The 14,239-nt window shown below is 40.2% G+C and overlaps 2 protein-coding genes across 8 annotated transcripts in view; one reads left to right on the top strand and one right to left on the bottom strand.

Moving 5' to 3' along the window:
* Positions 1 to 5,090, bottom strand: part of CPEB3 (cytoplasmic polyadenylation element binding protein 3) — a 188,760-nt gene extending 183,670 nt beyond the window's left edge. For 2 of the 7 annotated variants that reach the window (XM_042909056.1, XM_042909057.1), the window contains exons 1-2: positions 4,909 to 5,090; positions 4,189 to 4,274 (exon numbers count right to left, since the gene is read on the bottom strand). The gene's annotated coding sequence lies outside the window, so the exon portion shown is untranslated. The remainder of the gene's footprint in view (positions 1 to 4,188; positions 4,275 to 4,908) is intronic. The other 5 variants (XM_042909055.1, XM_042909058.1, XM_042909060.1 and 2 more) reach the window with 3 other exon arrangements.
* Positions 5,091 to 5,143: 53 nt separating this feature from the next.
* The window catches only part of MARCHF5 (membrane associated ring-CH-type finger 5), a 56,324-nt gene continuing 47,228 nt past the window's right edge, over positions 5,144 to 14,239 (top strand). Inside the window, exon 1 of the mRNA XM_042909062.1 lies at positions 5,144 to 5,511. Coding sequence (XP_042764996.1) covers positions 5,477 to 5,511 — 35 coding nt within the window. The 5' untranslated portion in view covers positions 5,144 to 5,476. The remainder of the gene's footprint in view (positions 5,512 to 14,239) is intronic.

Raw genomic sequence — 14,239 nt, forward strand, 5'->3', positions numbered from 1 at the left:
ATCCATGTTTGTTTGAAAAGGAAGAAAATTCATTATATGTACATTTTCTCATAAAACTGATACTTCAGGGACACAAGAGGGATACAAGAGGGAATATGTGACAAGTTATCTGTGATTTTTGTCTACCTTTGACACACCATTGCATATCCCAGGGACACATAACCCAAAGAGAAATTTAAGCAAAGATAATGAAAAGTAATGGGTCTTCCACCATATTTATGAAGAAGTGAAGAAGGCAAGTTAGTGCATGATGATATTATGTAAAATTATTTACTCTTTGTAAACATCTACTGCATTAGAGTGGATATAAGCTGTTAGGATTCTATTCTCTAAGCAGCAAATAAAGATAAATAGGTTTTAGGCTGTCCACTACAAGGGCCAGTGAAGCCTCTGTCCAGAATTAAGCCAATTCAAAGTAATCCTATAGATTCTAAGCCAGTAAGATGTACTCTGGGGACCAAAGTCCCCCATAAAAGTCCTTTAGAGACATTATCTACTTAAGAACTACTTAGCCTATCCAAGGATCTTCAAGAACTAATAGCTGTGTTAAAGTAAACTTTTGAAAATAGTTCCAGACCATGGCCAAGTTACTGAGATCTAACTTGTCTTTGTTTCTAATTCATCCTGCATACTACTTCAAAATTAATCCCCCTAAATCATTCTCACCTTTATTCAAGAACTTTTAGTAATGATTAAGAGCTAACACCAATAGAGCTCTTACCATGTGCCCAGCACCGTACTGAACAATTTAAATGAATTTTCTCATTTAATCCTCCCAGCAATCCAATGAAGTAAATGCTACAGCTCTTTCCCTTGGAGATGAGGAAACTTGACTTAAAGAGATTCAATAACCTGCCCACAGTTGCTGAGTTTCTGAGTGGCAATGCTAAGACTTAAACGTAGGCTCTCCACCCACTGCAGTATTTCCTCAGATACCAGTGGTCTAATAATCACTTACAGAACTTGTTAAAAAACAAAACAAAACAAAAGAGCTAATTGGGCACAATGACAAGGCACATCAGAATTTCCAGGGTGAGTCTCTGACTCACAGCAGGCTTAAGAACCATAAGTTAACTTCCCATTCTCTATTCCTAAAGAATAGAGTTGATTTCCTATGTCTAAACTACTCCTCCCAGCAGGATTCTAGGATAAGGGCAAAATTCCTCAAATTAGTCTACAAAGTTCTTCATTTTCTATCACTTGATTCACCTTTTTGGTCTCATCCTGCCCCAAGTTCCCTTTTTGTTTCAGGGCCCCCCATTCATCACAGGCCTTTCCTTCCCTGGGTATTTGCACATGCTGTTCTTTGGCCTGGATTGCTCATTCCTCCTCCTCTTCTCTAGTTAACTCTTGCTCTTCCTCAGGTTTCAGCATAATGGACACTTCCTGAGAGACACTTTCCTGACCTCCCTATCTAGGTCAATTCCCTAGCTATAATCTCTCATAACACTATGTACATTTGCAAATTTAAAAAAATTATGTGATTCTCTCTCACTATAAACTCTACAAAGGTAAGCAATATGCTTGCTTTTGCTCATTATTGTATCCCCAGTGCCTATCTTATTCATGCCTGTCACATAAATAGTGCACGTTCAATAAATATTTGTTGAAAGAATAGATTCAAGGCCTTTTTATCTATTCCCTACTTAGCCAACAGTGTATTTTTCACTCTCACTCAACAGAGACCTACAATAACAGAGGTTAACTCCTCTCTCTACATCTTTTCATCCTTATCCAGACCCAAGACCCTTCTCCACCTCCTCATCTACATACACCTACAATTCACTTATTCACCTACAATTCTTCCTACTGCTACAAGGTAGAGCCTAAATTGCCCTTATTTCATAAAGTTCTCTTTAATACACCAGCCCCTAACAGATGCCTCTAAACCTCTAAATCACTTCGTATTTCCACGCTATTCATTTGGTACTTCATTATATGATGCCACATATCATTATGTAATATTTCATATGTAATTACCTTGTTTTATTTTTTTAGTATAAGCATCATTAGGGAGTTTGTATGTTCTTAAAACAGTAGTTTAATTGGCTACTGGAGTACCTAGGCACATCATAAGTCCTCTGTAAACATCTGCAGAGTGAATTAATGAAGAACTCTCTTTGGCCTGTAATGTGGACTCAGCCTGCAGTTTATTACCAAATTTAGCAAATGACAACTCTCCTTGGAGGGCACTTGTTTATTTTATACTATTTCTCCATATAATATCTCCAGAGCCCCTTTTGGCAGACAGTTCAAAACAAGGGTGATGGAAGAACATTAAAGTAATATACTATTTTAAATTTCCAGATATATTTAGAGCACTTCTGTACTCAGCTTATTCTAAACCCATTACAAAATTATTAATATATTCCATATTCTCTAGGATTCCATAACTCTCTTGCCTGAATATCATTTACCACAAGCCTCTAACCCTATATAAAATGCAGTATATTTCAACTTTTTCCCCCCTCTGGTGAGACTCAGATCTAAGTAATTAAGACTTTTTTCCTTCAAGATCAGAGACTAAATTGTAATTCCAATTATTCTGAGTCTTATTTTTAAATCCAAGAGCTGAGGAAAACAAAGTTGACAGACAAATTGAAATTTAGGTTATACATGTCACCCATTTCAAATACAAGGAATTAATTTATTTCATGAGTTTTATCAATCATCATTTTTACCCATACTAAAATATATTTAAAAATTAAAACTCTATAGTAAAGAATCATGAGATGTCCTTATGAACATTTTATATGGAGCTAATTACTTTTTTAACAGCTTTATTGAGATATAACTTACATACCATAAAATTCACCCATATTGTGTACAATTCAATTTTTTTAGTATAAAGAGCTTACCATCATCACTAGAATCTAATTTTGTTTTATATTATTTTTTAAACTGGGATATGATTCACAATGTTGTGTAACTATCACCATTCAAATTCTGGAACATTTTCTTCACCCCAAAAAGAACCTTGTACTCATTAGCAGTCTCTCCCCTTTTCTCTCTCACCGCGCCAGCCCTAGGTAATCACTAATCTACTTTATTTGTCTATGAATTTTTTTATTTTTAAAATTTAATATAAATGGAATCATACAATAAATATGTGGTTTTTGTGACTGGCTCCTGTCACTTAGCCTACGTTTTCAAGGTTCATCCATGTTGCAAGAATCAGAACTTCATTCCTTGTTATCATCTAATAACATTCTATTGCATAGATATACCACATCTGATTTATCCTTTCATCAGTTGATGGATATTTAGGTTGTTTCCACTTTTTTGGCTATTAGGAAAAATGCTGCTATGAAAATTTGCATACAAGTTTTGTCTAGACATGTGTTTTTATTTCTCTTGGATAAATAACAAGGAGTGGAATTACTAGGTCACATGCTAATCACTTTTAAGATGAGTAACGTTTATATTTTTTTCTATTTTGAAGGATTTTTGACACAGCCAGGAAACAGACTTTTCATGAAAATTCTAATATAAAACCCTTTTGAAAGATAATGTTAATCTGCACACAGCTTTGTTATGAACAGACTGTATCGTATTACTTTGTAAGTGGGGGTTCAAATATAAATTCCAAAATGAGGTGAGAACTCCTTTTAGCGTAAATCATAAAACTAGATGGGAGTTTGCGCTAGCCTACTTAATCAATATGCTAGGATTAAATTCTATTTTTTGAGCAGGATATATATATCCATCTCCTTGCGGTGCATAACTACTTAAGAGATAAATACACAGTAAGGGAAGGCTTACCCAGTAGGAGGAGCAATAAATAGGAATTTAAAATACCAAAAACCCTGAGTAAGTTAAATTCTTATTTCCCTCCACTAGCGGGGGCCTGTTTTACATTTCGTGAGAAAAAGGTGAATCGTTAATTATAAATAGTCATGTAAATTTCCAAAGCCTCTCATAAAAGCATCTTTCAGAAATTGGAGGCCAAATAAACTTCTGTTCACATGTTGTTGTTGTTGTTTTTTCTGGCAGTGTACACTCTAGTTCAAATATATTCAGGAAGCAAACTTGAAACAGAATTAAGAGCTGATTGTAAAATTCCACATTTAAAAAGAGCGTAAAAAACACACTTTAACTTTAAAGAAAAATCAAACATCTTGCAAGACAAATCAAACATCTTGCGGCAGAAATTAGGCATAATCAAGGGAAACTACCCAGACGTCCTACCAATCACAGCACTGGAGAACGCCACAGGTCGTCCAAAAGACGCATTCGTTTTAGCCAACAGCTCTTTCCTCCCGCCAAAGCTGTCCCTAGAGCGTCAGAGAATAACCCATCGAGTGACTGATGATTTTTCCCTTTCGATTCCCACCCCCTCCCCCCCACACACACACATCCACCTGCTTGGAGGTGTCAAAGCGACTCTAAATGGTTAACAGTGACCAGCAGCACAGAGAGAAACAAACACCCCTGACAACCCACAGCTGAGTAAGCAAGAGCTGTTTATTCACGAACATGTTCCATTTGGAGACTGTCGGCGAGCCCTTGAAAGACCAAGCACATTATAGAAGGCTCTTAGAGAGGGAGAGAATAATCTTTTCTCCCCCACCACTCCCCCAAAACACACAGTGAGAAACTCGGGTGGGAACCATCTGGTTAAGGCGGCCCCCACGCCCCCTTGGGAATAACCTCCCGCACCAGTGCATCCGTCCCCTTGCGGGGGTTGTGTAACTCCCCAAAACGAGCTCAGACGCGGCAGAGGCTGGCCCCAGCGCCGAGGGCTTCCGAAGGCACTTCTGCCACCCCCACCCCCTCCACGGCCCGCCCCGACGCCGCGAACAGGGCTGGGGACCCTGAAGAGAAATGGCCCTTCAGCCCCCTCCCCTCACCTGGCTCGGTCCCACCTGAGGGCAAGAGCTGAGAAAAGAACAGGCAGGGAGGGCTGACCTTGTTGCTACTGACAGTGGAGAGGCACATCCTGCTGCTTCCTGGAAAGCGGCCCGAAGGACATTTTTCCCCCTGGAGGAAGGAAACGGGAGGGCGCCGGCCGGGCGGCTGCGGGCGCGGCGGCGGTGGTCGGGGCGGGCTGTGCAGCCTCCAGCGGGGACGGTCCGAGGACTACATCTCCCAGGCTGCTCTGGGCCGCCTTGCGTCGTGACCCCGGCGCGCACGGAGGCGGTGACTCTTACCTCACAGAGGTAGCTCCTCCGCCAGCAGCAACTCGGCGCCCGCGGTCCATGGACCGGAACCCCGGGCCGACGGGCAGGAACCCGGGCCGCGATTGCCGCCTCCCCGCCCCAGGCTCCTCCTCCTCGCTCTCCACCGCCTCCTCCGGACGCCCGCAGGACGCGCACCGCCGCCTCCGGGCTCGCGGAGCCACCCCGGGAGGTTGGGCAGCGGGTTCGCGGCTGCCGCCGGACTGAGGCCTACTCCGCCGCCTCTCAGTGCTATTGTCCCTGGGCCCGGCCCTGACCAGGTCCACTGGGGAGGGCCGAGTGCGCCGGCTCCGCCGAAGATGCCGGACCAAGCCCTACAGCAGATGCTAGACAGGTACGGGCAGCTTTGGGGGAGAAAGCGAGCCGCAGACCCTCGTCTGGCGCTGGTCCTGCCCGCGCCCGGCCTCGAGGCTCTCCGTAAGCGGAGCCCGGCGTGCCGGGAGGAGTTCCACGGCCGGGGGGCCGTGTGAGGGGCAGAAAGTTTGGAGTCCGTGCTCTGGGAGGACAGAGCGGGTGGCTCGGATGCGTAGACTTAAAGCGAAACTTAGGGAGTGGCGTCGAGTTTTGTTGGAACGCCCTTTTCAAGTGAGAGGGGTTTGGGTTAACCCACGGCGTTAGTTTCTTTTTCTGTTTCTTACACTCCTCCCCTCCCCCCAAAACTATGTTGTAACGTGTTTGCCAGCGATGTCACTGGCAACAACAACCAGACTATCTTTCAGGGGAATGATCCCCTACGATTTTAAGACTCTTTGCAAAAACCAAGGGTAAGTAAGCATTCTTTTGAGAAGCCTGATAGTCTGATTTTATTCCTCCTTTCCCCCATCCCATCCCCACCCCCAAGCTGGAAGGGCAAGAGTATCCGCAAGGGAGCTTTAACGGCCAGAATAGAGGTTGTGGGAAACAGCCACATGAGTACAACACTGAACAGTTAGCACATTTTATGATTCGTTGAGTTCACTGAGAAAGTTTCGTCTTTCACTGGGGCCAGTGGCCCATTCCTGGGGGGCTCCAGACAGTAAAACTCTTTTTTGCGAAGTCGGTTGCACCGCCCTCTACTGTTCAAATTCTAGTTCATGGGTTCTTCCATGAGTTTTTGGAGACTCAATCCACCTTTCTCCCTCGCCAGGTCTTAAATTCCTGGGAATATTACAGGTTAATACATAATGTTTGCAGTTGCTTACAATTGTCAGACCACTTGCCTCCTTGTTAAGCAGGTGGTACAGTTCTTTGTACAGAGTAAAGTTCCACCAACAAGACGTTAAATGAAAGGCCTCCCTTAACTGAGATTATACCTAGTTAAATGCTGTTTGGATCAGCCACACCCAGAACGAAAATCACCCAAGAGTACATCTCCTTCCAGAGTGACAGAACAGACATTTCCTTTGGAGCTTAGAATTTGAGACACCAGACTTGATAAAAATCATATTGTGGACTTTATTCAGTTAGGGGTGACCCAGTGATTAATTCAGCTTTGTTTAAGGTCAGCATTCAGGTCGGGTTGTCAGGTTGTATTGACTAACCCCTTTTTTAATATAAGTAGTTTTATAAGCTCCTAGAAAGCAGAAACTTTCTCATTATCTTAAATTCTAGAACAGAGCCTGGTACTCAGTAGGTCATCAGTAAATATTTGTTTTATGAACAAATGCATGAACTTTTGTGTCGTTTTCCCCAGTTGCCTCAGGGTGTGATAAGTTAGCAGGTTTTTCCTTCATTATAATTCAGCATACCGGCAAATTGCGTAGGACTACTAACATATGCCCAGAGAAGACCACCTGTGTCCACTGCCAGTTCCAATCAAATGAGACCCTATTCTGGTGCGGGATATGTTGTACTTAGTTTTGTTTTTTTTTTTTTTTTTCCTTTGAGTGTCTGGTGCTTTCACTCTTACATAGGTGACTTTTAGAAAGATTTTTGTGTGCAAAAGTGACCTGGCTTTCATACACTCTTTAGAGATTTCCATAGAAGTAAAAAGCCAAGGAGTGCTCATAAGGCATTCAGAACTTCTCAACGGAAACTTGGAAATTCTGACTCCGTTTATTGAAGCTGATGACTATAATATTGGCTTATCTTCATCTTTTGTACCTTTTTGACATACCTCAAGGTAGGTTAAGATGACGAAGACTTTTATTATCTCAGTAGTTTGCAACCAAGCTTCACGTTAGAATCACCTGGAGAGCATTTTAAACTATGGATGGATGCCTAGCTCTGTTCAAGACCAATCAGATCACAAATTTCTGAAAGATGGGGCCTGAGCATCTGTAGTTTTAAAAGCTTTCCAGGTGTTTCTGATGTGGTTGAAAACCACTGCTGTAAACCCTAAGGGATTGTTTCATGGTAAGAGTAGAGATTCCTGAAGAAAAGTTTGGGCTTTAGAGACAGTGATCTTGAAATTTTCATTTTGCCATTTACCAGCTATGTGAATTTTTGCACTTAAATCTGAGGCTATCCATCCTCATTTATAAAATAATATCCTACCTCACAGGATGTTATCAAATGAGAACACGTGTAAGCACTTTATAAAACAGTAAAATGCTATTTTATGTATTAGGCACACAGAAGGTGCTTAAGATTCTCATATAACCAACAGTTGTGGCAATCCCCCCCCCCTTCCTTTATATTTGTCATCTTAATGTGGGCTGGCCCTGCATACAAGTTGAATACAAAGATGATTGATTCATTTGAGGAATACTGACAGGCCCAACAGATTAAAATATGTCAACCTATTAGGGCTTATAATTGGTTTTTGGGTGGCAGGTTTTTTTGTTTTTTTTTTTAATATTTTTTTTAACGTTTATTTATTTTTGAGACAGAGAGAGACAGAGGATGAACAGGGGAGGGGCAGAGAGAGAGGGAGACACAGAATCTGAAATGGGCTCCAGGCTCTGAGCTGTCAGCACAGAGCCTGACACGGGGCTCGAACTCACGGACCGTGAGATCAAGACCTCAGCCGAAGTCGGACGCTTAACCGACTGAGCCACCCAGGTGCCCCGGTGGCAGTTTTTGAGGGACAAAATTTAGCTCCGAAACCTGCCTATATGTTTGTTTTTCTGATGCAGATTTTATCCTTGAGAAGACTAAGGAAATGTGTGCAACGCATAAGTTGGTTTTTTTGCCTCTAGGTTAAAAGTTAGGTATTTGATAGTGAATTATTAAGTATTTGTATTTATTGAATTTATATAGTAAATATTGAGTGCCTACATATACCCGGTACCACTCTAGATCCTTGGTAGTGAACATAACCGAAAATGCTCATATGGAGCTTAAATTCTAGTGAGGTTTGTTCCAATAAACTGTGAAATTAAATGAAGATTGTGTTTCATTGTAACATGGATTGTGTATTCAGTTTATACTACTTAGTCTTTCAGGGTTTTTTAACTAATGGCAACTTTTTTTTTTTTTTTTTACATTTATTTATTTTTGATAGAGACCGAGCACAAGTAGAGGAGGGGCAGAGAGAGAAGGAGACACAGAATCGGAAGCAGGCTCTAGGCTCCGAGCTGTCAGCCTAGAGCCTGATGTGTGGCTCGAACTCACAAACCATGAGATCATGACCTGAGCCAAAGTCGGACGCTTAACCAACTGAGTCAGCCAGGCTCCCCAATGGCAACTTATTAATAGCTGAAGTTGAACTGCTTTGTCCTTTGTGAATAAATTTAATTTAGCAATTATTTATCTTGATAAATTTTATTGCAGTATTTGCAGGTGGAAAGAGTATATATAGATATTTTGATTGCCTTTCATTTTGGTAACAATAAGCACATGTCCTGTGTAAATTTATTATTGAATCTTTTAAATTGCTGTGGGTAGGGGTGCCTGGGTGGCTCAGTCGGTTAAGCATCGGACTTCTCACGTCATGATCTCACGACTGGCGAGATGGAGCCCACATCAGGTTCTGCTGTCCACACAGAGCCCTCTTGGTATCCTCTGCCCACTCTCTCTCTGTCTCAAAAATAAATTTTAAAGAACATTAAAAAAAATAAATTGTTGTGGGCAAGCAATTTTTGAGAGTAGTGGAAAGGGGGTGGTTTTCTAGTATCATGAATGATTTAGGATCACAAATCATTGCCTTGAAATTATAAGCATTTATAAACTCAAACCCTTTGGGGAGCCTTTGGGGTGACTCAGTTAAGCATCCGACTTCGGCTCAGGTCATGATCTTGTGGTTCATGAGTTTGAGTTCCACATTGGGCTCTGTGCTAATAGCTCAGAGCCTGGAGCCTGCTTCAGATTCTGTCTGTCTCTGTCTCTCTCTCTCTCTCTCTCTCTCTCTCTCTCAAAAATAAACATTAAAAAATAGAAAAGTTTATAAACTCAAACCCTTTATATCATTACTCTGTCACCATCTGTTTTCTTGATTTCTCTTATGTTTCTCAAAATTAGGATTAAATGTATACAGAGTACAAAGAATATTGTAACAAACTGCAGGAATGGATCTTGTATTTGAAGCTTGGGCCTACTGAGTGATCCTTCTGAAAACTTGACTTACATATACTCCATCTCACAGTAATACTCAGGAGTTTGTTGATGTTGTATTACATCACTTACTTGGCACCTGGTGAGTAGGCAAGTCACTTAGCCGGTGTCCCAAAACAGTCAGATGGGAGGGAAAGCGGGGAGAATAATCTGTTCCCTGTCCCTCTCCTGCAGTTACAAAGTGAATTAGAATCCTCACTCTAAAAGCGTTCTCAACCAAAAGTGTACATCCCTTTAGAAGATGTAGACTATTCTGATAGGAACATGCCATATTATTTTCAGATTTGTATAATTATCTCTTAGTTTGCATTAAAGCAATTTCTCATTTTCTGTGTCAGTTGGTATCTCTTCAGTCACATCTCTATCCCATTTTGACAATTAACAGACCAATACCTGGAATTAAAAACCATAGCAATTAGTTATGTTTGCTTTCATCTGTATGTTAAAAGTGGAAGGATTACAGAAAACATCTCCTTTGACTACTCTCATCAGTCCCATATCTTCTCCCCATCCCCATTTCACTCTTATAAATGGGTTTATATTTTTCCAGGCTCCTTTGTTTAATGCTTTTATTTAAAAAAATTTTTTTTAGTTTATTTTTTGAGAGAGAGAGCAGGGGAGGGGCAGAGAGAGAGGAGAGCACGAATCCCAAGCAGACTCCACACTGTCAGCAGAGCCTGATATGGGGCTCCAACTCACGAACCATGAGATCATGACCTGAGCTGAAATCAAGAGTCAGACACTTAACCTATGAGCTACCCAGATGCCCCTGTTTAATGTTTTCAGGTATACCATATATAATTCGTGATTTTGTTTCTAAAATTTGAATGTATCAGTCTGCAATTTGCTTTTTTAAATACAGTTTTGAGTTCTATGATACCCAGCAATTAAAGAGAATGTATATATAATATTCATTGGATTGACATTCTTTTTTTCTTAATCCATTCCCCTGTTTATGATATTTAGGTCCTTATTTTCTCTTCTTTAGCTCTCCTTATAATTTGACTTTCATTCCCCTTTCTTAGCTCTACTAAAAGTATACTAAAGATCACTAATAATTTCTTAATCAGTAAATCTAATACCTTTTTTACTTGGTCTTCGTATCCTCGGTATATGCATAATAAAGTTGAAACTGATTACCACCACCCTCTAACTTCTTGAAATTATATTCTATTATACTGTACTATTTTTCTATCTTTTGCTTATTTTCCCCTCATATATTACCTTTTCTCCCTTCAATCACATAAGTATGGTTTAAGCCTCCACACTTACCATTCTTCTCTGAAGTGTACCCACTTATTATCTCACTTTCACCTCTGTTTGAATGACTCCCAGATGAGCGTCTTTATTCCTGACCGCTTTCCCACATTTTATTTATTTATTTTTCTTTTTTAAATTTTTTTTTTCAACGTTTTTTATTTATTTTTGGGACAGAGAGAGACAGAGCATGAACGGGGGAGGGGCACAGAGAGAGGGAGACACAGAATCGGAAACAGGCTCCAGGCTCCGAGCCGTCAGCCCAGAGCCTGACGCGGGGCTCGAACTCACGGACCGCGAGATCGTGACCTGGCTGAAGTCGGACGCTTAACCGACTGCGCCACCCAGGCACCCCACTTTCCCACATTTTAGTGTCTCTTTCCTAGCTGGCCAATAGACATTCCCATTTGTATATACATGTTATTACTAGCGCCTTAATGTGTCTAAACTGATATTTCCCTGGCTTTTACTTTTCTTCCCAATTTTTGTTCTTTGATTAGACCCCATCCTTCTAGTCCACCACTTTTTTTCTTTTTGCTTCTTTCTCTCCAGATTCACTCATCAGATATTGTAGATTCTTCTTTCTCTGGCTCTACTTTTTCTCTTCTAGTTTGACTTAGTGTGATACCAGGATTGGCCAAGGCATAATTATAATCACATCATTTCCATGCTTCAAAACCTGCCAGTCTACATCACCTATGGGATAAAATGTAAACTTTCAAGATCTAGTGAAGGGGTTTAGATCTATTAATGTAATTCAGCCTCAACCTACCTTAATCATACTCTTCTGCATTCCACTACATTGTTCTCTGAATATGTCATTTCCTTATTTTTGTTTTAGATGACTTCCTCCCTTTTAACACCTGGCTAACTCTTACCCTTCTTTAGAATTCAGCTCAAATATCACCTTGAAGCATTGCACAGCTCCTTCAGACAGAGTGAGTTACTCCTTCCTGTGCTTCCATAGAACTTTTGTGCATTTATTATAGAAAATCACATTGTATTATAATTTTGTTAACGCATCGATCCCATGTCTTAGAGCCTTCCACACACACCTGATACCACCACCACCATGCATGTTTAACTGGAAGTTCATTGAGAATGGAAACTATTTCCTATCCCTTTTACCCACAAAGGTCTGGTACCTTGGATACATTATTGAATCGGTGTCTTTCTTTTCATCCTTTATGACATATCAGTGCTTAGAATAATCTTAGCAGAAGCACAATTTAAAGAACCAACTCATTTGCTCAACCACCTGTATTTTATTGCTTATTAAGCTTAAGTTCAAATTATTTGGCCTGGCCTTCAAGACCCTTCATAATCATATGTATTGTGCTCCCTATTATGTTTAAGACACTGAGTTTATGGCTGGCACCAACTACCTTTTTAAACCTTTGCTTCTCTTTAAGAATGAGTATGTACAGAGACACCTGGGTTGCTCAGTCGGTTAAGCATCCAACTGGATCTCAGCTTAGGTCTCGATCTCAGGGTCGTGAATTGAAGCCCTGCATTGGGACATCACTGGGCATGAAGCCTACTTAAAAAGGAAGAAAAAACTAATAATAGTACATACATGTTTGTTGCCCAGGCCAAACTGATTTGCTCACTGTCCTCTGAACACAAGATGTTCTTTTTAGCATCTTGTCTTTCAAAGTTCTACCCATCATTCAATACCCATTTTAGGTTCTGCCTCATTTATAAAGCTTTTCTAACCATCTCAGAAATATTTTTCCCCTCTTCTCTAGACTCTGTAGCAGTCCTTTACATGCCATACATACAGCAGTCCTTTACATGATACAACTGTTGTATCAGTTGTATCAACATCAGTTGATGAGACATAATATTTATATGGCACAGTGAAATAGACTGGAAGGGGTTTAGATCTCTGGTGAAAGCTCCTTATGGCTGTTTAAAAGTACCTTAGAAAAAATGAAACAATTTCTTGTACTGGCTATAATTTTCTATGAAATAAGAAGTGGAAACATTTCTCAGAATTCACTATACATATGGCAGCATGATGCAGTGAAGAAAGCTAATGTTTTGGAGTTGAGGCCTAGGTTGCATACGTGCCTCTCTGTAAGACGTTGAGCAGATTACTTAACCTTTCTAGGCTTTTGTTTCCTTGTTTATTTAAGCTGGAAATAATTACTCTTGCAGAGTTTCTGAATATCAGAGACAAAGGGGATGGCATGTATATGCTTGATGGGAGTGTATTTCCCTTCAGTTTTACCCTTTGGTAATGTGTTGTGATTGTGGTTTTATCTTTTGATGAATTCAGATACTTTAACTTCCATTCCACTTGTGTGAACAGACACATAAAGGGATTTTTATTCTTCTTGATGGTACAGTTCCTGTTTCAGAATACATGGGGTGTGAAACTTTTAATCGTGAGACAAAACAGTGTGCAGTTTTTTCCATTGTTAAATGAGGCCTTCCTTGCATTAACCAGAGTATGGGTCTCTAAAGCATGTTCTGAATTAAGGACTGCTTGTTCTCTTTACTTAAAACAATCCTGCAAATACATTGTTGAGGCACCATATATAATACAACAGCAGTAATTTACAGCTTGTTTCATCGTTCTCTCTCCTACCTCCTGGAATTCCATTCTGCTACACTCCAGTTTTAATCAAAGTGATCTCTAAGGCAGGAGCCTATGATTTCCCAGATCTTTCTAATAATCCAAGATAGACACCTGCAATTTGAGTCTGTAAAGATAAACTTTACTGACAGTTTTATTAGATAACCATACTTATTTAGTAAATAAATGTGCTGTTGAGAAACTTTTATTGGTAAAGTTTTCTCCCCTTTTTTCCATGTACTTTTAAAAAATAACCATATAAACAGTGGATGAGTCACAAATGAGCCCTATGATGTGAGGTTATCTTTGTCATCCATCCTTTCCTAACTGGTTTATAATATCTAGGTTTACCTTAAAATCCGCTCCAACTATGTTGGTGTTCTTATTGTCCATGATCATATGCTTATTTCTGTCTTGTTTATGTAATTTTTCTTAGTTTGAATACCCTTACTCTTTTCATTTCCCAATCCAGCTTAAATTCTCATCTGTAGTTACGTCCTTTTCATGAAACCATCTCAGCTGCGTCGTACTGTCATCCTCACATTTCTATATAACTTATTACTCACATTGTAATATCTTTCCTTGGCACTTAATGTAGTCCTTGTGGCATCAAATAATGAATGTACTTAGTAGGTACTCAAGCTGATTCAAGAGGAGATCTTGAATAATCTTAGATTTTAGACAAACTAGCCATGTATTCCTTGAGCAGAGTATAAAGCTTATTGTTAGGATCTGTACCTGGAAAAAAGTT

The sequence above is a fragment of the Panthera leo genome, chromosome D2 (genome assembly GCF_018350215.1).
Source record: "Panthera leo isolate Ple1 chromosome D2, P.leo_Ple1_pat1.1, whole genome shotgun sequence".
Classification (NCBI taxonomy): domain Eukaryota; kingdom Metazoa; phylum Chordata; class Mammalia; order Carnivora; family Felidae; genus Panthera; species Panthera leo.